Source organism: Cervus canadensis, chromosome 4, assembly GCF_019320065.1.
Source record: "Cervus canadensis isolate Bull #8, Minnesota chromosome 4, ASM1932006v1, whole genome shotgun sequence".
Taxonomy (NCBI): domain Eukaryota; kingdom Metazoa; phylum Chordata; class Mammalia; order Artiodactyla; family Cervidae; genus Cervus; species Cervus canadensis.
In genome coordinates this window covers 64,379,743-64,399,984 of record NC_057389.1, presented here as the reverse complement: position 1 = coordinate 64,399,984, position 20,242 = coordinate 64,379,743, and the positions used below count along the sequence as shown (strand labels likewise).

At 55.9% G+C, this 20,242-nt stretch overlaps 1 protein-coding gene across 1 annotated transcript; it reads right to left on the bottom strand.

Moving 5' to 3' along the window:
• Positions 1 to 6,127: 6,127 nt before the first annotated feature.
• ABHD17A (abhydrolase domain containing 17A, depalmitoylase) lies at positions 6,128 to 14,387 on the bottom strand. The gene is made up of 5 exons (XM_043465544.1): positions 14,231 to 14,387; positions 10,293 to 10,829; positions 9,095 to 9,289; positions 6,700 to 6,879; positions 6,128 to 6,602 (listed from the first exon to the last, which is right to left on the bottom strand). The coding sequence occupies exons 2-5, from the start codon at positions 10,622 to 10,624 to the stop codon at positions 6,377 to 6,379; spliced, it is 933 nt and encodes a 310-aa protein (XP_043321479.1). The 5' UTR covers positions 10,625 to 10,829; positions 14,231 to 14,387; the 3' UTR covers positions 6,128 to 6,376.
• Between the last annotated feature and the right edge of the window lie 5,855 nt (positions 14,388 to 20,242).

Sequence of the window (20,242 nt, the reverse complement as noted above, 5' to 3'; positions counted from 1 at the left end):
TCAGGGTCTTGGAGCTGTGGTTTTCATCTACCAGCCACTCTGCAGGCCGAAGACCCCAGCAGGGCACACTCTCAACTCAGTGTTTCTATTCATACCCTGGGCCCAGGGGAATGTGAGTGACCCGTGGAGCCTGATGACCCTCCTGACCGTGTGCTCACTTCCACCTTAAGTTCTGTCACTCTGTCCTCACTACTACCCTTCAAGAGTTGTCAGCCCCATTTCATAGATGAAGTCAAGGCTGGGAGAGGATCCAGAAGTGGCCTGGAGCGGCTGCCTGCACGCAGAGCTAAGAGGAGCAGAGCGTCTGTCCTGTCTGGGCAGCCACACAGTGGTCAGTCCTCTCTTTCTCCAGACCTCAGTTTACTGATCTATAAACAGGGGTCCATCTCCAGCCTTCCCTTATGGAACCAAGGGGTTCACAGAGGTCTCTCACCAGACCACGGGGCCCACAGAACTATGCTGCACAGGGGCAGACAGAGGAAGTTACAGAAGGGGAGGAGAAGACAACATACAGGGGGTCCCTGACAGGTCAGGGTCAGAATCAAGGCTGCGGTACAGATGTATGTGTGTGTCTGTATGTATAGACATGCTGGAAGGGCCATAGCTTTTTTTTTTAAACAGTGAAGTCTTTACTTTTCTTTTTTTTTTTAATTGGGATACAGTTACTTTACAATGTTGTTAGTTTCTGCTGTATAAGGAAGTGAATCAGCCATATGTATACACATATCCCCTCCCTCTTGGGTCTCCCTCCCACCCAAGCCTTTACTTTTCTCTATAGTTCAACCTTTTCATAATCCATGTGTATCTATTACCTCCATTTTGTTTTTGTTTTGATTTTTGGCTGTACCCCACAGCATGTGGGATCTTAGTTCATCAACCAGGGATCAAACCCGTGCCTAACCACTGGACCAGCAGGAAAGTCCCCCCAGAAATTTTTTTTTTTTTGCCCCAGAAATATTCTTTTTTTTTTTTTAATTTTTTTATTAGTTGGAGGCTAATTACTTCACAACATTTCAGTGGGTTTTGTCATACATTGATATGAATCAGCCACCAGAAATATTCTTAAGGAAACAAGTATGTCTGTGTATGGCTGCACTGTTGTAATGGGAGAAAAGGAGAATGGACAGATGAACTTGAGTGTCAGTCACTGCATCACAGAGCACGTGGCCATGGGGGCCCAGGACACAGACAGGGTCGGCCACTGTGAGCTCCAGCTCACTGGAAGTCATGTGCCCCCTCACGCTGTGAACTCTTGGTGTTTCCACCTGTCTCGGCAGCCTATTGGTGCACAGTGGCCTCTGCCTGCCTGTCCACAGTGGTCACCTCCGCAGGGGCCAGGAGACACAAGAAAAGCAAGGGGACATGGCGGGGAGTAGGGGTGGGGGGATCCATCTTCTCAGAGCAGCACACTGGGCAGGCAGATGCACCCATTTCTGCCACTTGCCTGGCACCAGGTATGTGTGGGTGTGACCTTCAGCCTCTCCATGTGGGTCCTTCTTGTGGCTCTCAAAGGACCAAAGCCCCTATCCCTCCTGGAGATGAGGTTGCTGCACTTTGATGAGTGTTTTTTTTTTTAAGATTCACGCCCATATTGCCTTGTCTGTAACCCATCCGTGTTTATTTCTAACATGTGTCAGATTATTCACTGCAGTCCAAGGGGTCGTCACACAAAGGAGGAGATACAGTGGGCCCCTGGCCAGGCGTAGGCAGGCAGTGGGCATGTGGCTGTCTTCCCCCACGGGAGGCGCCAGGCCCCTCTCCAAGTTGCAGGGAGAGACCCAGGGCCCCCATATCCCTTCTCTAGGAGGCGGGAGGGAATAGAATCTGGCCTGCAGGATCAGGGCTCCTTCTCATTCCCCACTCCTCGCTGGCCCGGGACCCTCCCTGAAAAGCATCCACCCCCAGAGTGCCTTTCAGATGGGCAGTTGCAGTGGGGATCACCCATGGGTCTGGCCTCCCCGTGACCTTCTGATGGAGGTGACAAGCCCTCTTCTGTAACGCGGCAGGTTGGGTGGCACTCTGCTAGGCTTTGGAGAGCACCCGGCCCAGCTCTTTCCAGCTGTGACCGTGACTGCAGCCAGGCCCGTCCACCTCGCCAGCACATGCTGTGGACATGGATGTGGCTCTGACTTGTGTCCCCGGCCCTGGTGTCTGGCAGCACAGAGCTCGCTGTCTAGTTGGGGCACGCCTGTGTCCCGAGACCGTCTGAGCAGCAGAGTCCAGGCCTGAGCCCTGAGCCATCTCCCCCAAAGTGGGGACAGCAACCCCAGCAGCCCAGTGTTGTTGACGTGAAGATCCCCTTGTCACACGGCAGGAGCTTCAAAACTTAAGAAAGGGGGACCCCGACGTTAGGCTGGCACCCCCACCTCATTGGATTCCACGGTTAACAGGCTGGCCATGAACCAGACAGACATGTGCCTGCCTGGGGGAACACACAGGCCTGAGATGGGGTTGCAGGGCGCCTTGAGAGGTGGCACCCACCCCGAGGCCCCTGCTTGTCAACTACAGCCACCAGGGGCTGAGGACACTTAACTCCCCCCCACTCTTCTGGAACCTCTGAGGCCCCCAGTTCACATGGAGAACCAGAGGGGTGGGTCCCACCAGCTCAGTCTGACTGACGGGTAGTCAGTGAAGCAGGGTCGCCAGAGGAAGGGAGGGGAAGATCGATGGCTGGCCCTTGGGGGCTGGGACTCCAGGGCCCACAGGAAGTCCAGTAGGGGCTCCTCAGGGCGAGGGGCCTGTGCACAACCCAGATCCCACCCTTGAGAACCCCACAGCCCCTGGGCAGGCTGTATCCCCTGGGGTCTCTGGGTGTCAGGGCGTACTCAGGCCTCTAACAGAGAGCCAGAAACCTGCTTCTCGGACCCAGGGGCCAGGTGTCAAGTGGGGTGTGGCAGGCCAGGTGTCAAGGGGAGGACCTGAGGTTCTGGGGAGCTGTGGTGCCTGCTGAGCAAGGGAGAACGCTGCCACTTGTGCATACATGTGTCCTGGGAAATTCACAAAATGGAGAACCGAAAGTTGGCCCCTGTCCCAGGCGGCCTGGCCCATGGGCTGTACCAACTGAAAGGAAGAGGGGAGCATCCCGGAAGGTACCACTGGCATCCCCCCCATTGAGGCCCCTTTATGGTTCCCCAGAGGCCACAGACTGAGCCCCTCAGAGCCGCCCACAGGCCAGGCCAGCCTGAGGAGCCCCGTGGCCTTAGCTTATCCCTTCTGTTCATTGGGCAGGCATGCAGGGGAGGAGGGTGGTGTTTGTAAAAGCAGGGGTGTGGGGCTCCTGACAAAAGCTGCTGCCTCAAAAAGGTCAGCACTGGGGTGCAGGGGAGGCCCTAAAGTCTTAAGTTTTCAGAACCCTTTCTAACAGAACTAGCATTACACAAAAGGCATGCAAGTCATCAACTACTTCTTAGACAGTTTTCTCTTGACTTTCCTGAGGGGAGATGGGGCCTCTGGACACCCAGTAGAGAAGTCAGCAGGGTTCTGGCTAGCTGGGATGATAGGGTCTAGAAACAGGCCCCCAGGCACGGAGAATTCTCCTGTGGTCAAGGCTAAAAGGTGGGCTTTAGTCGGCAAAGAATGGCTTTTGGGGGACATGGAATTGGGGACAAACGATTTGGGGAAAAGCAGTTTGGATTCCTATCTCACTCCTTCCCAGGAGTCGGTTCTAGAATTAGATCAAAAATTTAAACACATGTTTAAAAAACAAATTATTATATTTACAGAAAAAAAAGTCAAAATGTTTTATAATCTTGGAGTAGGGAAGGTATCTCTGAGCATAATTTGAAATGCAGAAGCCATAATTGATAAATTAATGACTGATAATGATTTTAAATGCCTGGCAAAAATAAAATTAATAAACACAAAAAAATCCGCATACAATCCAAGTCAAACCCAATGACAAGTTGGAAAAAAATACTTTTTTCTTCTTCACAGTGGGATAATTTCCTTAAATCTGTTCCTAGCAAACAATAACGCCAAGAACTCAATAGAAAAATGGGCAAAGAATGTGAAATACAAATGGCTTTTAAATCTACTGTTTAAAATAGTTTCCAGTTTCAAAATGACCATATTAGTGATAGAAATGATCAACATAAAAAAAAATAAATAAGTCTGACAGAACCACTGAGATGTTTGATTATATTTCTAGGAAACACAAATGAAGCTACAATGAAATACTATTTTAAGAGATCATTTGCCCATTTACAGATCTATGGAAAGCCCTTCTGCAGTAAGGAATTGTTTCCAAAAATACCAGTACTTAGGAAAGGAAGTGTATGAGGATACTGGACCTAGCATTGCCTGTTACAGACTTGGGAAAAAAAACAAATTTCGACCAAAAAGTAACAGGATGAATAAATTACAGTGTTAATAAAATATAGTGCAGCCATTAGAAGGACTGAATCCAATCTATGTAGGGGTAACTGAACATTCTCAAAGCCACGATGATAACAGGATCACATTTCTGTATAAACTCTTTGGCTACACATGCACTTTCTCTGTTGACACCTAAGAAACTGTTTGTCTGTGCCGCCGTGGACGGGAACACTGGGAGGTCAGGGGTGGGAAGAGCAGTGAGTTATCACCCAACACTCTTATACTCTGAAGTTTTTACTCTGTGCCTGAAAACATTTCTGTTCAGTCGTAAGCCGTCGCTTTGGACTTGCTGCACCGTGGAGCCCCAGCCCTCGGATAACTTGCATTCGGATGGGGTGAAAAGCCGGCGGGCTCTGTGACAGGGGCAGCAGCGGCGGTCAGTGGCAGCACAAGGCAGGAGGATCAGGGTAGGGGCTTGCGGACGGAATACTGCAGCTGACGGCCGAAGAATCGGACGTGCTGGGAGGGATCGGTAAAGACCGGTCTACTTCGGTCACCAGGACCAGCCAGTACCAAGGAGGCTCTCTGCTCCCGGGAGTACACAGCCACGCTCAGTTTTGCTCCCAGACGTCCTGGATTATCAAACGGGAACCTAGATTCCCAGCGGGAGGGCCCGGGGATTCGGGAGGAACAAGCCTGGGTAACGTCCTCGGTCGGGAAACTCAGGACCAGGGCTCCCGCCGGGCCGGTCTCACGTGCCCGGGGCCACTCTCGGCTCTCCCAGCACCCCCGGCCCGAAGCCCAGTTGAGAGCACAGAAAGCGCTGACACACACTAGCCGGCGTCGGCCAGCCCGCTGGGGGCGCCCCCACGGCCGGGACGGCGGCAAGGGCAGGGCCGGCCGCCGAGCCGCCGCCACTTACCCACCAGGCCGTGGCCTCCAAGCGCTCCACGCCTGCCACCGTAGCCAAGCGAGCACCACCCCACTTCCGCTTCCGCTCGGCCGCGCCCCTCGGCGTCATCCCCGCCCCCAGTCTGAGACACCGCCCCCTTTAAAGGGGCCACGAACCCCGAGGGGACGAGGCGGAAGCGGCGGTGGCTCCCGGCCTCGCCACTGCCTGGTGTCGGGCACGCCGAGCTGCCGCCCGACTTCGGCGTGGACAACAGGTCGCCCGTCTCTAAAGCCTTCCGCTCTCTAGAACGCCGCCCCTGGAGGTCGCAGGGGGCACCCCGGGGGGCGGTGGTGAGCCGGGAGTTCTGCCAGGGTCCCGAAAGATCTAGGCCGTTCCTGTCTTTAAGGGCATCCACCGCGGAGTAGTGCTGCGGCAGTGCTCCTCGTGACCCCATTCCTGGGGAGGTCGCACGGGGCCTCGGACCTGCCACTGCCCTCCGCTGGACCCAAGCGTGCAAGACTCTTCTTGGCCCTCTGCGCAGGGAGAGCTAACCCTAATCCTGCGATGTCTACCACACGGGTACGGAAGGGTGCCTGTCTCGCTGAGGGTCCAGGGCAGTCCCAGCCTAAACACGCGGCGGCCACTCCCACCCCCAGGGTTGTCTTGCAAACAGGGAGCCAACCACCCTCCCCAGGCGTGCCCTCGGAGAACGCAGGGTCCTGAATTCGAATGCTGTCGCCCCTCCATCACCACCTAGGTAACCGACAGCCTCAAGGACCGGAACTCTGGCCTGGCATCTTCAGTTGTGAATTCCCCTGGAGGGGATGGGGACAAAGCCTGGTTTCCCCCCCCCCCGCCCCCCGTCTTGGGCTCGCTGAGCCCCATGAAGAGCACGCACAAGCCAAGAAAGGAAGAGGAACCTTAAAATTTTAAATCTTTCTGTTTTCACGTTTTTCCTTCGTTTTGCTTCCAAAAGGAAAGGAGCGCATAGCTCCGTCACCTGTACATTGTCCACGGCCCAGGGGGCCAGGGCAGGTCCCGACCCCTGCCGGCCGGCTGCCTCTAGGGCATGGGGCGCCCGGGGGTTCACATGCAGCCCCCGGGGCCGGGGCAGGGTCCGGGCGCCGCCTTATTGCTGAGGTCCCGGCGCGGCTCGGGCCGGCCACTAGGCTAGGCGCGCTGGCTGGGCAGCTCCTGGGAGATGAAGCGGCGGAGGCGCTCCAGATACTGGCTGTAGAGCTCGATGTCGTTGTGCCCGGCGCCCTCCACCCACAGAGGCTCCACAGCCTTGGGGCAGCGCTCGTACAGCGCCAGCCCGTGAGAGAAGTCGATCACCTCGTCCTCCGTGCCGTGGATGATGAGCACCGGCGACGTGATCTTGGACACCTTCTCGATGCTGCGGGGCGGTGAACATTAGGCCTCCGCGCCCCGCCCCGCCAAGGTCCCGCCCCACCACCAGTCCCCGCCCCTGCCCCGCCCTGCCCCGCGCTCACTTCGGGAACGCGTCAAAGCAGTAGGTCTTCTTGGTGTCGGGGAAGGCGACGCGCATGCCCGAGGTGAGCGGCGAGTGCAGCACCACCGCGGCGCACTCGTAGCGCGAGGCCAGGTCCACGGTGGGCACCGTGCCGATGCTCTGCCCGTACAGGACGATGCTGTCCGGGCTGATGCCGTACCTGGCGGCGGTAGGGGCAGGATCAGCCGCGAAGCAACTCACACACCCCTCCCACTGCCTGCCCTCCATTTCCTGCGCAGGCTCCAGGAAATATGATAGGGACCTGGGATCCTCCCCTACTTGCCAGCACCGAGGGGGTTGGCTCAGCAGGGGAGGCAGGATCCTCAGGTGTGAGGAGAACAGACTGCCCGCAGCCCAGATCCTCAGTTTCGATAGTATCTACTTGGTCACACCTGGGCAGTACACCTGTGAAGGCCCTACCAGCGCTGTGGTTCCTGGAGGCAGGTCCCTGGGGTTTCTTCCGGTCACCCGGCCCTCTCGACCCGTACACACACTAGACCAGGGCCACATGCAGAACCTGCTTGGGGCCTTCCTGCCGCTGCAGTTCGGAATTTTGACAGCCCTTCCTGGTCCCACTGCAAGGGGGTGTGTCTTACAGTCGCCCTCACCCACTCCCTTGGCCTTGGGGAATGAAGACAGTCCTGCCCAGTTATCTCAGCCAGTATGCAGCCCCTCAGGTGCTTAGTAAAATGTGGGTAAGCAGGAACAGTGGCCCCTGAGGGGAGTGAGTGGTCACTACCTCCTTCCTTGAGCACCTTTCCTACACAGTGGTCAGGTCCTATGCCCCTTCCCCGTGACTCCACACAGACCTCCCGGAGCACCACCTCAGCACAGTTCTTTCCTGACCACTCAAGGACCCACTCACCACCCTCCCAGTATAGGAGGTCTCCATGGCCTTCCCTCCACACTCCCCCAGCTGTGATCTCAAAAGGGGTGCCCCTGTTCCAAGTGGCCAGGGCACTCGAGGACCCAGGGATCATCAGCACCTGTCCCTGCCCTCTGGCCCCCAACCCTAGGCCTTGGGGGTGCCACCCAACCTTGTGCCAACCCCCCTTGGCTGCTCCACCTCAGCCTGCTCCCTGGTTTGCCAGGAGTACCGCTGTGCTGAGCACCAGCCCGGTCCTACCACCCAGCTCCGGGGAGGACTCTCAGCTGCACCTGGCTGTCTCCACCTGGACAAACACAGCAGGTGCTGGATTCCACAGCCTTTCCAGCCCTTCCCCGCCCTGCACCACTGCTTGGGCCCACGCCTCCCGCCCTCCTAATGATTCTCAATTGTTGGGGCTGAGGGACAAGGTTGCTGGAGGTCAATACTGGCAGCAGGACAGATGGACGGATGACAGAGCTCAGAATCCTCACCCTTCGGAAGGGTGTGATTCTACTAGCAACCCCCAGCCAGCAGGGACAGGCTGAGGAAGCTAAGTGTGGAACACCTGCACCAGGTCACCCAGCATGAGTCCCCAGTACCACAGAGGTGCCAGGGGACCCTGCTCCCAGGGCCTGCATCAAGCACTCCTGGTGCATCACTACAGCAACCAGGGCCCCGCCTCCCCAGGGCAGGCTGGCTGTGGGCCCTGCAGGAGCTGGTTGCACCAGTTGGCTAGGCAGGGCCAAGGTTGGACCACCCTGGGAAGGCAGAGGGCACCGTCTCTGGGAGGCTGGGGGTCAGATGCTCCCTCCAGGGCAGCATGGGGCACCAGGCCACAGGTTGTGTGTGCTGGCTCTGAGACTGAGCCACCATGCTTCAGTGAGCAAGCATGGGGAGGAAGGGGGCTGCCAGGGCCTGGATGACAAGGGCGGTTGGCTCCAGGGCCAGAGGCGTAGACCAGACCACAGGGACCCTGTCTGAGTCAAGCCAGCAACTGTGCTGGGTACTGTGCCTGGGGAGGCCCCAGCCTCTGCTAGCTGACCTCCCGCAGGGGTTGTGCTGGGAACTAAGCTGTCTGACAACACCTCCAGGCCCAGAGACCCTCCCCAGAATGAAGCCAAGTTCCACAACAAGGGACCTGGCCCCTCCCCACCCCTCAAATGCTCCCTTAGGCATGGGGATCTCCGAGTCCTTTCACACCACCCTCACACAACACATCCCAGGCCCAGGAGAGGCCTGAGTCCTCTGCCTAACTCCTCCCTCCAGGCGGAGCCTCCGTTCCCATGGAGAGAACCCTAGGCCCTGTCCCTGCCCCTCCCAGACTGGGGCTCCCAGGAGATCACTCCAAGGAGGGCGGAGGGCCCCCATTCAGCTTCCCTGCACACCAAGCAGACAGAACTCGGGTCAGGCTTCACCCTGCGGCCCCCTACCTGGGCTTCTTCCCATGGGGTCCAGTCACCTGTGAGGAGACGTGCACCCCTGCCCCCCGACTGTGACCTGGGCTTACCTGGTGCGCAGGGCCTGCCAGGCGGCATCAATGTCAGCGTAGAGGTTCTTCTCGGAGGGTTTGCCCGAGCTCACGCCGTAACCAGAGTAGTCATAGGAGAAGATGTTGCAGTTGATGCGTGTGCCCAGGCCGATGTAGAAGCTGCTCATCTGGCCCAGGTCCACTGCGTTGCCGTGCGAGAAGAGAACTGTGTACCTGGGGAAGCGGGGAAGCACAGGTCAGAGGGTGACGGAGGGAGGCGCCTGGCACCCTGCCAAAAGCAGCAGAGGATTGGTTCCGCTCATTGGGACTTAGGCCAGGATAGACAGTGAAGCCTCAGGCTCCCCATCATCCAGGGGACCACCCAGTGTGAGCCCGAGAAGCCATAGTGACCTTCACATAGATGGCTCTGGGTGGCAGCTGCCTCCCCCCGGAATCATTCCTGATGGAGAGACTCTGACAGCCTAAGGATGGCGGTTCATTTCCCTGCTGCTCTGAACCTTCCTGGAGAATGAGACTGCAGGCGTTCCGACCACAGGGAGGAGGGCCAGCCCCTGTTCACCGCAAGGTGGCTCTTCCCTCCCCACGGGGAAGGACCAGGGCCCTTATCTCTGCCCAGGGTCCCACGCGGCCCTGCCAGGCAGTCTTGTGAGAGCAGGTGACCAGTCTGGATGGATCCTGGTCAACAGGCTCCCAGAATCTTCTTCCTCCAGCACCACTGGGCCCCAGCCCAGCCCAGCCGAGAAGTAAAAGCCTGCCCTTTGGACCTGGCCTCCTCTGTGGGCAGAAGTGGCTGGAGGCCCCACCTCTGTGCCACCCTGGGGCTTGGGGAGTCAGACTTGGCCCCAGTTTCCAGCCTGGTCTCAGGGCCACCACCCGAAAGCGGGTGCCGAGGCCTCACTGGGCGCTCAGGGCCCAGGACACTGACCCAGGGCCTGTGAACACTGAGACCCAGAGGCAGGAGGCTCCCAGAGAGGGCCCCCAGGAGGCCTCACGTGGGAGGACCCCAAGCAGTTTCCCGGTGGCTGTGGGCAGGTCTCATCTGCGGCTCCTTGGCAGAAAGAGTCTCTGGGGCGCTCGCCCACCCAAATGGGCTTTCGCTGGCCCTGGCCCTCTGGTGGTCTCCATGGGCCACGATGAGAGGCTGAGCACAGAGCGTACCTGGGGCCCCCACCCTGGCTGGCCCCTCCACCACAGGGCTCGTGTCCGCGCGGCTCACCTGGCACTAGGTACACAGCGCACGTACATGCAGGAGATGCGGTTGCCCCGGCTGCTCTTGGTCAGGAAGACCTCGATGGTGTCCAGCTCGCGCTGGCTGTACTGGAAGTCGGCACGCTCCATCAGGTGGAGCTTCCAGCGCCCAGGGGTGCCAGCCAAGGCCCGCAGGTTCCCTGAGGGGGCAGCCCCGGCCCCACCAGGCCCGGGCTCAGGCTCAGGTACCAGCGAGTAGGTGGGCTCCGGAGGCAGGAAGGCGAGCTTAGCGGCAATGCGGCCGGGGCAGGGCGGGCAACAGAAGAGGCAGCAAAGCTCGGTCACTGACAGGCCGTTCATGGCGGGGGCCAGGTGCCGGGGCGGGCCTCACCCGGCAGGGGAGGGCTGGGGGTGCTCGGAGACGTGGGCAGGGGACAGGGCGACCCCCGGCCACCGCCCCAGACAAAAGCCCCGTTAGGAGGCCGTGGCCCAGCCCCATCGCGGTCCAAGCTGAGCCCTCAGGAGCCTCGCAGCCTCGTGTGTCCGTGTGGCACAGAGGGAAAGCCTGTAGGGGGACAGCATAATGTGGGGTTCCCCCGGGGCTCCCATGGGTCCCAAGCCTGGGGCCTTCCCCTCCGCCCAATCTCCACAGCTCCACCCACTGCCCCACAGCCTGGCCTGGCCTGCCCTCCCTGGGGCACCAAGGCCTCCCAAGTAACCCTGGTGGGACCCAACCAGCCCCCTGCCTGCTACCACACTTCCTCAGCCTGCAGGTGACTCTTGGCATTTAACCCCATTCATCAGTCCAGCCTCTGCCTGCAGGCCATGCTGGGTGATCAGCACCCTGCCTACCCAACTCTCCCTAATACTGCCCCTGCCCCAGGTCCAGGGAGACCGGTACCCCCAGACCTCTGTCCACAGAGCTGACCTAGACTCTCCTCCACCCCCTCCCATCCGCCACCCCCAGGTGACACAGCTCAGCCAAGGGAGGACAGACTGCTGACCACAGGGACCCGGGAGCATGCTCCCAGGGCCTGCGACGTCCGGAGACAGGAGCCCAGGCAGAGGAAATACAACAAACAAAGGCTCTGGGAACAAAAGCAGGATACATCTCCAGGCTGGAAAGGCCCAAGGAGCCAGGACAATGGCTCTCTCCTGTGCTTGGGGCCAGGCCCCAGTGGGGGTTGGGGTCCACAGAAGCCTGGGGCACCTTCCCCTAATCCACCAGCTTAGGGTTCTGTGGCCTCGGGGAAGTCACTTAGCCTCCCTGGGCCTCAGTTTACACTTCCATCAGTACAGATACCACACAGGTCACAAAGAGAGTAAATGAGATGAAGGGAAAGAGGTGGGACAGGCAGGGCTCAGGACAGGCACAGAATGTCCTGAACCCGATCTCGAGCAGACTACAGCTGAGCTGCTAAAGCAACTACACTCAAATTTGCACGGAGCTGCCAACAGAGAGGCTGGAATACAGAGGTCTGAGAAAAACCTACTCACTACGTTGTCCTTACAGCCTGGAGTGAGGGAGGGACACGTGTTCACAGCTCACTGCTGGCAGCAGAGCAGAGCACCTAAGCCTATTCGGTTTCCCGGCCAGCGCATTTGAAAACCACTGGGCCAGGGCCACGCTTATGCAGAGCAGGTTGGTGCAGTCCAAGGCCCAGAAACACACCTGCCCCCTGCAGACCTGCGATCTGAGACTGGGGGCCGCAGAAAGCTACATCTCACAGTCACTTGGATCAGGGGCACATGGAAGGGTATGGGAGAGGGAGGCAGGGACACAGATGGCCTCCAGGAGCCCCCAGACTCCCAGGTGGGATGCTTGTGTTACATGCAAGTATGTTCAGAGGGGAGAGTCTATCACATTGGTTCTCAGACCAAGGCAAATTTGCCCTCTGGGGACATGGGCCAACCACTGGAGAGACATCTATGGTTGTCATGACTTGGGGGGGTTACTACTGGCATTGAGTGGGTGGAACCCAGGGATGCTGCTCAACACCTCTCCGTGCCCAGGACACACTCCTCAGAGTGTCAATCAAACTGAGGCTGCTCCAACATATTCTCAGAGATGTCCGGGCCCCAACAGGTTGACATTCCACTGGTGCTTTGATGGCATGGTGGGTCTGGAGTTTGGGCAGCAAGGCGAGGCTGGTTTTGAGAGGAAGGCCTGGCTGAGAGCCAGTGGGCAGGTAGGAGGCCCCTGGAGACCCAAGGATGAACAGGCACCCCAAGATGGACAAGGGCCTGCTGACCAAGCCAGAAACCAGATGACATCCTTGACACCTCCCTGCATCCTCAGACCGGCCCATCACAGGGCTTGCTGACTGCCTCTCTCCCTCCCACCACCACCGGGGGCACACACAGTCTCCTTCCTCACTGGTTCCCCCCCACCGTTGACCACTGCCACCCTGTTCCACGCCATTCTGCCCCCTGCAGCCAAAAGATCTTTTCACAACACAAATCTACCAGCCACTGGGCTGTTCCAGGGGTCCCACTATTTTTATGATGGAGATCAAATCCCTCACCACCGTCTGCTGTGGCCGACCTCTCCAGCCTCCCTTGCTCATCACTAACCCACTCTTCCCCGATGAACCACACCTGTCCTGCCTCAGAGTTGCAGCCCCAGCAGTTCCCCTAATCACACGGCCTGGGCTCCCTGTCCCATTCACCATTCACATCTTCCAGTGCCCTTCCAAACAGGTTAGTCCCTTCCCCACAGGCTCCAGATCTGACTCCACAGCTTGTATGTATAAATTCAGCCTTCACCCCCCACCTCCAACCAAAGAGAAACTCCATGAGGGCAGGACCACCACTGGTTCTCACTCAATCAACACTATCTGAATGAACGACAAAGGACCTGGGGGAAAGGGGGGGCTCTACAGTCTGTCATGCCTGACAGAGAGCAGATATAATCTCTTCTCAGGCCTCCCAGACCTGGGACCTCCCATGGTCTTACACGGATATCAACGAGGGTGCCATGTATCAATGAGAGTGCTGGGCCTCAAACTGCAGCGCACACCTAGATGCCTCACTCACTGGGCAGGCACTCCCAGCACTCAGAGCCCAGCAATTCTGTCCACAAGCACATATCCGGCACCGTGCTGCCAGGCCCAGTGTGGGCTGCTGGTATCATGAGGACCAACAAGGAGTCAGGCAGTTACAATTCTCCAAGACGACCTAAATATGGACAACTGTGACCGCACCTCTCCCAGTCAGTCTGAAAGGCGCCTGCAAAGTGCCTGGTGACAGGGACCAGGACAGCGGGGAAAGGATAGTCAAACCCCAGAGGTGACAGCGGGTTCCAGGAACTAGGGATCCTGGACTAGACGGACACTGGGAGGAATAGTGAGCAGAGGGGTCCTGGAGAGAGCTGGGTCAGGCCCCGCCCGTGAATCCTACTACAGAATTTGGGGGAAATTCATCCTGGGGGAAATGGGGAGCCTAAGGAGTGGGGGTCTGGGGTGGAGCCCATGGATTAGGGGCTGTGGATGGTGCCCTGGTAGCAGCCTGCAGATGGGACTGGAGCAGAGGCTGGGAAGCCTGACCAGGTGTCCAAGCCGGACGCACTTGGAGACGTTTAGGATGCAAGGCTCGGCTCCGGTTGCCGTGGCGGGCGGGGTTGTCAGGCTGGGGCATTTGTTCGGGGCCGGGGGTCAGAGTCCGCGGCTCGGACAGTGCACTCCTCGAAGGCGGGGCCGCGTCCCCGAGAGAGTGAGCGCATATCCCACGTCGGAGGACTGAATGGACTGCGGACGGAGCTCTGCCAGAGTCGGAGACGCTGTCCCGCGGTCCCGGGCCCTGATCAGTGGTCCTCCACCCGGGACCGCGGCCGCCCCGGGAGTGCGGGGTCTCAGTGACGTCCGACCGGACTGCCCCAGCCTCGCGGCCCGGCCCGGCTCTCCAAACGGCCCCGGGAGGCACTGAGGCCGCTCAGAGCCGCCACGCCAGCCCCTGCTTGACACTCACCGCCGCGGCCCGCGCCCCCCGGCCCCGGGGCCGCGCTCCATGGCTCCCGGCCGCCCGCCCGTGCGTCCGTCAATCCCTCGGCGCCCCGGACCGGTCTCCTGCGCCGCCACCGCCGCCGCTCCCCCGCGGGCGGAAGTGAGCCTCACTCCCGCCACCGCCCCGGAAGTGACGTAAGGTGTGCGTGGGGGCCGAAGGGGCAGGGGTTCAGGACCGGGAGCGGGCGCGGCGCGCGTCCGGGGGCGGGGTTAACTCTCATGGTGGGCGGGGAATTTATGATGGGCGGGGCGATTGGGTGGGCAGGGGCCGAGCTTCAGGTTCCAATCAAGATTTCAGGGAGTGGAGACTCATAACCCGTCACTTAATCCTTCTCTCATTCCAGGGCTAGCACTCTAGTGAGGAACTCTTCTGGTATCAGATTTTACAGGGTGCCAAAAAACTCAGTGGGGCTTCCCAGGTGGCGCTAGTGGTGAAGAACCTGCCTGCCAGTGCAAGAGATGTAAGAGACTAGAGTTCGATCCCTGGGGTCTGAAAGATCCCCTGGAGGAAGGCATGGCAACCCACTCCAGTCTTCTTACCTGGAGGACCCATGGACGGAGGAGTCTGGCGTGCTGCAGTCCATAGGGTCGCACAGAGTCGGACACGACTGAAGCGATTTAGCACAGAACAAAAACCTCAGTGGTCAACATAAGAACTCTTTTAATGCACTACTAAAAAAACATAAAGTTTTGGTGGAAGTAGGCCCCTGGTTGGGATGATTCAGCCTTTATTTCAAATCTTTATGTGTTGTTCATCATGGGTCCTTTTGCATCACTTTAAGCTCCCCCTCCCCACGCCCCCCCAACTCCCAACCAACCACCCCTACCCCCGGTTCCCTGGTGGCTCACTGGTAAAGCATATGCCTGCAATGTAGGTTTGATCCCTGAGTTGGGAAGATTCCCCTAGAGGAGGAAATAGCAACCTGCTGCAGTATTCTGACCTAGAGAATCCCATGGACGGAGGAGCCTGGCGCTACAGTCCATGCAGTGGCAAAGAGTCAGAGGCAACTGAGCACACACGCACGTTAAGCGTTTTCATTGAGCATTAAAATATTAGGGTTTCCGACCCTCTCCCACTCAGCTCACGCTGCAGGCAGGGAGGCAGCGGCTGGTGACACAGCTGAAGGCAAAGCAGATGGACAAGAATGAGGCTTGGGAACAAAGTGGCAGTGTGGCTGAAAGTAACCCGGGTGGTCAGGGCAGGCCTTTCCGACGAGTGATTGGGAGGAAGACAGAAAAACTGCAGAGGCTGACAGTGCCTAGCCAAAGCAGGACAGCGAATTAGTGGGACAGCCTTGGCCTTGGGCAGGACAGCCTATCGCAGCTCAACATCCGCTCCACCCTCTGCAGCCAGCCCCAGCTCCCTGTCCTCCCCCAGAGAATCTAACTTTCAGCTTCATTTGCAGAGATAAGCCTCCCTGACCAGTCCTTCCCCAAGGCCCCATTCCCTGGGGGTCAACTGCCGGGAGAGGACTCAGGCTCAGGACTGGACACTGTCCAGAGGTGGTTTCCAGCTGGTTCCCTCTGACCTCCTGCCCGGGCCCTAGCTCACCCTCCCTCAGCTGTGTGCTCCAGGGGGCTGTCCCTGGGTGCCTGGAGACGTCCCTGCCTCAGCTGTCCCCTCAAGGCTCCCAGCATCAGCTGTCCTCCGGAGGTCCAAATGTCACACCTAAGCCAGGCTCCTTACATTTCCTTGTGCCAGAACAGGAAGAGGCCAGTCCACAGCCTTCCTCCACACTCCCCCACCCCCTGGCCCCATCGTCCCCTCCTCCCCTGGGCTAGAAAGGGCCAGAGCTGCTGCAACACTTGAAACCCCAGCTTGTTCAGGACTGAAATGCCCCAAGGGGAACACCTGTGTATGTGTGGGAGGGGGTGGCCAGGAGGAGGGGATAGGCTCAGTTCCCACCCAAATGGGGCCTGCCCCACCCCTGCAGAGTTCCCCCACCAACCAGAAGGCACCCAGAAAAGATGAAGGCACTGCTGTGAATTCCTCAAGGTCTCTGAAGGTCAGTCCCATCACCTTCCCTTCCCAAAGCACCTGCTTGGTGTTGCCCAGCACCTACTGGCCCATTTTCCCCACCTCTTTGCCCTTGCTCTCTCTACCCCAGCCAAGCCACCCTTGAGAAGTTTGTCCCTGGTTGTTCAATCACTCTGTTGTGTCCAACTCTTTCCGACCCCAGGGACTGCAGCACTCCAGTCTTCCCTGTCCTTCACCATCTCCCGGAGCTTGCTCAAACTCATGTCCATCGAGTCAGAGATGCCATCCAACCATCCCGTCCTCTGTCGTCCCCTTCTCCTCCTGCCCCCAATCTTTCCCAGCATCAGGGTCTTTTCCAACAAGTCACTTCTTTGCATCAGGTGACCAAAGTATTGGAGCTTCAGCTTTAGCATCAGTCCTTCCAGTGAATATCTAGGATTGATTTCCTTTAGGTTTTTTTTTTTTTTTTCTTTAGGTTTGACTGGTTTGATCTTTCAGTCCAAGGGACACTGAAGAGTCTTCTCCAACACGGCAGTTTGAAAGCATCAATTCTTCAGTGCTCAGCCTTCTTTACGGCCAGCTCTCACATCCATACACGACTACTGGAAAAACCATAGCTTTTACTATACAGACCTTTGTTGGCAAAGTGATGTCTCTGCTTTTTAATATGCTGTCTAGGTTTGTCATAGCTTTTCTTCCAGGAAACAAACGTCTTTTAATTTCATGGCTGCAGACACTGTCCACAGTGATTATGGAGCCCAAGAAAATAGTCTGTCACTGTTTCCATTGTTTCCCCCATCTATTTGCCATGAAATGATGGGACCGGATGCCATGATCTTAGTTTTTTGAAAGCTGAGTTTTAAGTCAGTCTTTTCTTAAAACTGGATGAAGCACAAGCTGGAATCAAGATTGCCAGGAGAAATATCAATTACCTCAGATATGCAGATGACACCACCCTTACGGCAGAAAGTGAAGAGGAACTAAAGAGCCTCTTGATAAAGGTAAAAGAGGAGCGTCCTCCCCCAAGGCCCCATTCCCCGGGGTCAGCTGCTGGGAGAGGACTCAGGATCAGGACTGGACACTGTCCAGAGGTGGTTTCCAGCTGGTTCTCTCTGATCCCCTGCCTGGGACCTAGCTGCCCCCTCCCTCAGCTGTGTCCTCTAGGGTGCTGTCCCTTGATTCCAGCTGTGCTTCATCCAGCCCAGCATCTCGAATGATGTACTCTGCATAAAAGTTGAATAAGCAGGATGACAATATACAGCCTTGATGTACTCCTTTCCTAATTTGGAACAAGTCTATTGTTCCATGTCCAGTTCTAACTGTTGCTTCTTGACCAGCATACAAGTTTCTCAGGAGGCAGGTAAGGTGGTCTGCTATTCCCATCTCTTTATGAATTTTCCACAGTTTTTTTGATCCACATAGTCAAAAGCTATAGCATAGTCTATGAAGCAGAAGTAGATTTTTTCTGGAATTCTCTTGCTTTTTCTATGATCCAAATTTGTCCCTACCTTAGGGCCTTTGCACAAGCAATGTCTCCTGCCTGGAATGCCTCCAGATAGACACATGGCTGGCTCCTCCTCCTCCTCAGGCACCTGGACAAACATCACCTCCTTAGGAAGCCCTCGCTGACCTCCCTCAGCCAAAGTCCCTACCACACCCTATTTATTTTTCTAATAGAAAACTTGCCATCATTTTACTGAGTTGTTTGTTTGTTTGTCATCTATCCTCCCCATATTCCTTGAGCTCCAAGCTCCCTCCCAGGGCAGGGAGCCGGACTCTTGTCCACTATGTCCCCAGCTGTCCCCATGCTTTCTGAGGAGTCAATAGATACATGGGAGGAGGATAACTCCCAGCCAAGAGGAAGGAGTTCAGGAGGATGGAGGGAGGCTCTGCAAACTTTTGGTTGCCACTAGCACAGACCTCAGCCTGTCAGGAAAATAATGTGACCACAGGAATCAATGGTCTTGACTTTTTTTTCTTCCAAACTTTAAAATTTTATTTTGTGTTGGAGTATAGTCAGTTAACAAGGTCATGTTAGTTTCAGGTAACCAGTGAGGAGACTCAGCCATACACAGTTATGTATCCATTCTCCCCCAGGTGGTACCAGTGGTAAGGAACCCATCTGCCAATGCAGGAGACCTAAAAGATGTGGGTTCAATCCCTGAGTCAAGAAGATCTGCTGGAGGAGGGCATGGCAACCCATTCCAGTATTCTTGCCTGGAGAATCCCACAGACAAAGGAGCCTGGTAGGCTGTAGTCCATAGGTTCGCAGAGTCAGACACGACTGAGCACGTATGCACCCCCCCTCCACCAGGCAACCATAAGTTCCTTTTCTAAGTCTAGGAGTCTCTTTCTGTTTTGTGAGTTCATTTGTATCATTGCTTTGAGTTCCTGCATATGAGGTATGTCATACAATGTTTCTCCTTCTCTGTCTTACTTCACTCATATGACACTCTTTAAGTCCATCTTTGTTGCTGCAAATGACATTATTTCATTCTTTTTAATGGTTGAGTAATATTCCATTGTATATATGTACCACATCTTTATCCATTCCTCTGTCGGTGGACATTTAGGTTGCTCCTATGTCCTGGCTATTTTAAACAGTGTTGCAGTGAACATAGAGGTACATGCATCCTTTCAGATCATGTTTTTGTCCAGATATAGGCCTAGGAGTGGGATTGCAGGGTCATATGATAGCTCTATTTTTAGTTTTTTAAGGAACATCCACACTGTCCTCCATAGTGGTTCTATCAGATTACATTCCCACCAACAGTGTAGGAGGGTTCCCTCCTCTCCACATCCTCTCCAGTATTTGTGTTTTCTTCTTCTTTTTTTTTTTATGCTAGCCATTCTGACCAGTCTAAGGTGATATCTCATTGGAGTTTTGATTTGCTTTCTCTACTAATTAGCAATGTTGAACATCTTTTTATGTGCCTGTTGGCTCTCTGTATATTCTCTTTGGAGAAATGCATATTCAGGTTCTCTGCCCATTTTTTGAGTGGGTTGTTTGTTTTGATGCTGTTAAGTGTCATAAGCTGTTTGTAAATTTTGGAGACTAATCCCTTATTGGTCACATCATTTGCAAATATTTTTCTCCTAATCTGTGGGCTGTCTTTTCATTCTGTTTATTGTTTGCTTGACTGTGCAAAAGCTTTTGAGTTTATGTAGGTCCCATTTGTTTATTTTTGTTTTTATTTTCGTTGTTCTGAGAGATGGATCGAAAAAGATGTTGCTGTGGTTTATGTCAGAAAGTGTTCTGCCTGTTTTCCTCTAGGAGTTTGGTAGTGTCTTGTCTCACATGTAGGTCTTCAATCTATTTTGAGCTTATTTTTGTGTATAGAATTAAAGAGTGTATGGAATTAAAGAGTAACCTTATTTCATTATCCTAGATGTGGCTGTCCAGTGTTGTCTTTTTTTATTTCTTAAATATTTATTTATTTATTTGGTTACTCCTGGTCTTAGTTGCAGCACGTGGGATCTCTTAGTTGTGGCATGTTGGATCTAGTTCCCGGACCAGGGATTGAACCCAGGCCCCCTGCACTGGGAGTGTAGAATCTTAACCATTGGACCACCAGGGAAGTCTCAGGAATCAATGGTCTTAAAAGCAATCCTGTTTAAGTAAAAGATCAAGAGGTTACGTGTTTCCCATCCTTGGGGCAAGGGAACACTGCACAGGTACAGAAAAGCTCCTTGGGTGTCAAAGAGGAAGGGCTGCCACCCCATAATAGGTGAGGACAAGCCTCCCCATAGGCCTCTAGACTGGAAAAAAGTTGTGCCCACATGTTGGGGAGGGTCCTAGGGTGGGTGAGGTGTGGAAAAATAAACCAGGTAATTGGCCAAAGGTAAACAAAGACCCTGAAGAACTACCATATATAAATGATTTAGTCGTCTCTTCACTGCACTCTTCCTTATTAGGGAAGATGCTCGCACCCTTTTCCGGGTGTAGGGGTATCTCTACCTTGCTTCAGTCTTTTTTTTTTTTAATGTTTGGAAGCTCTT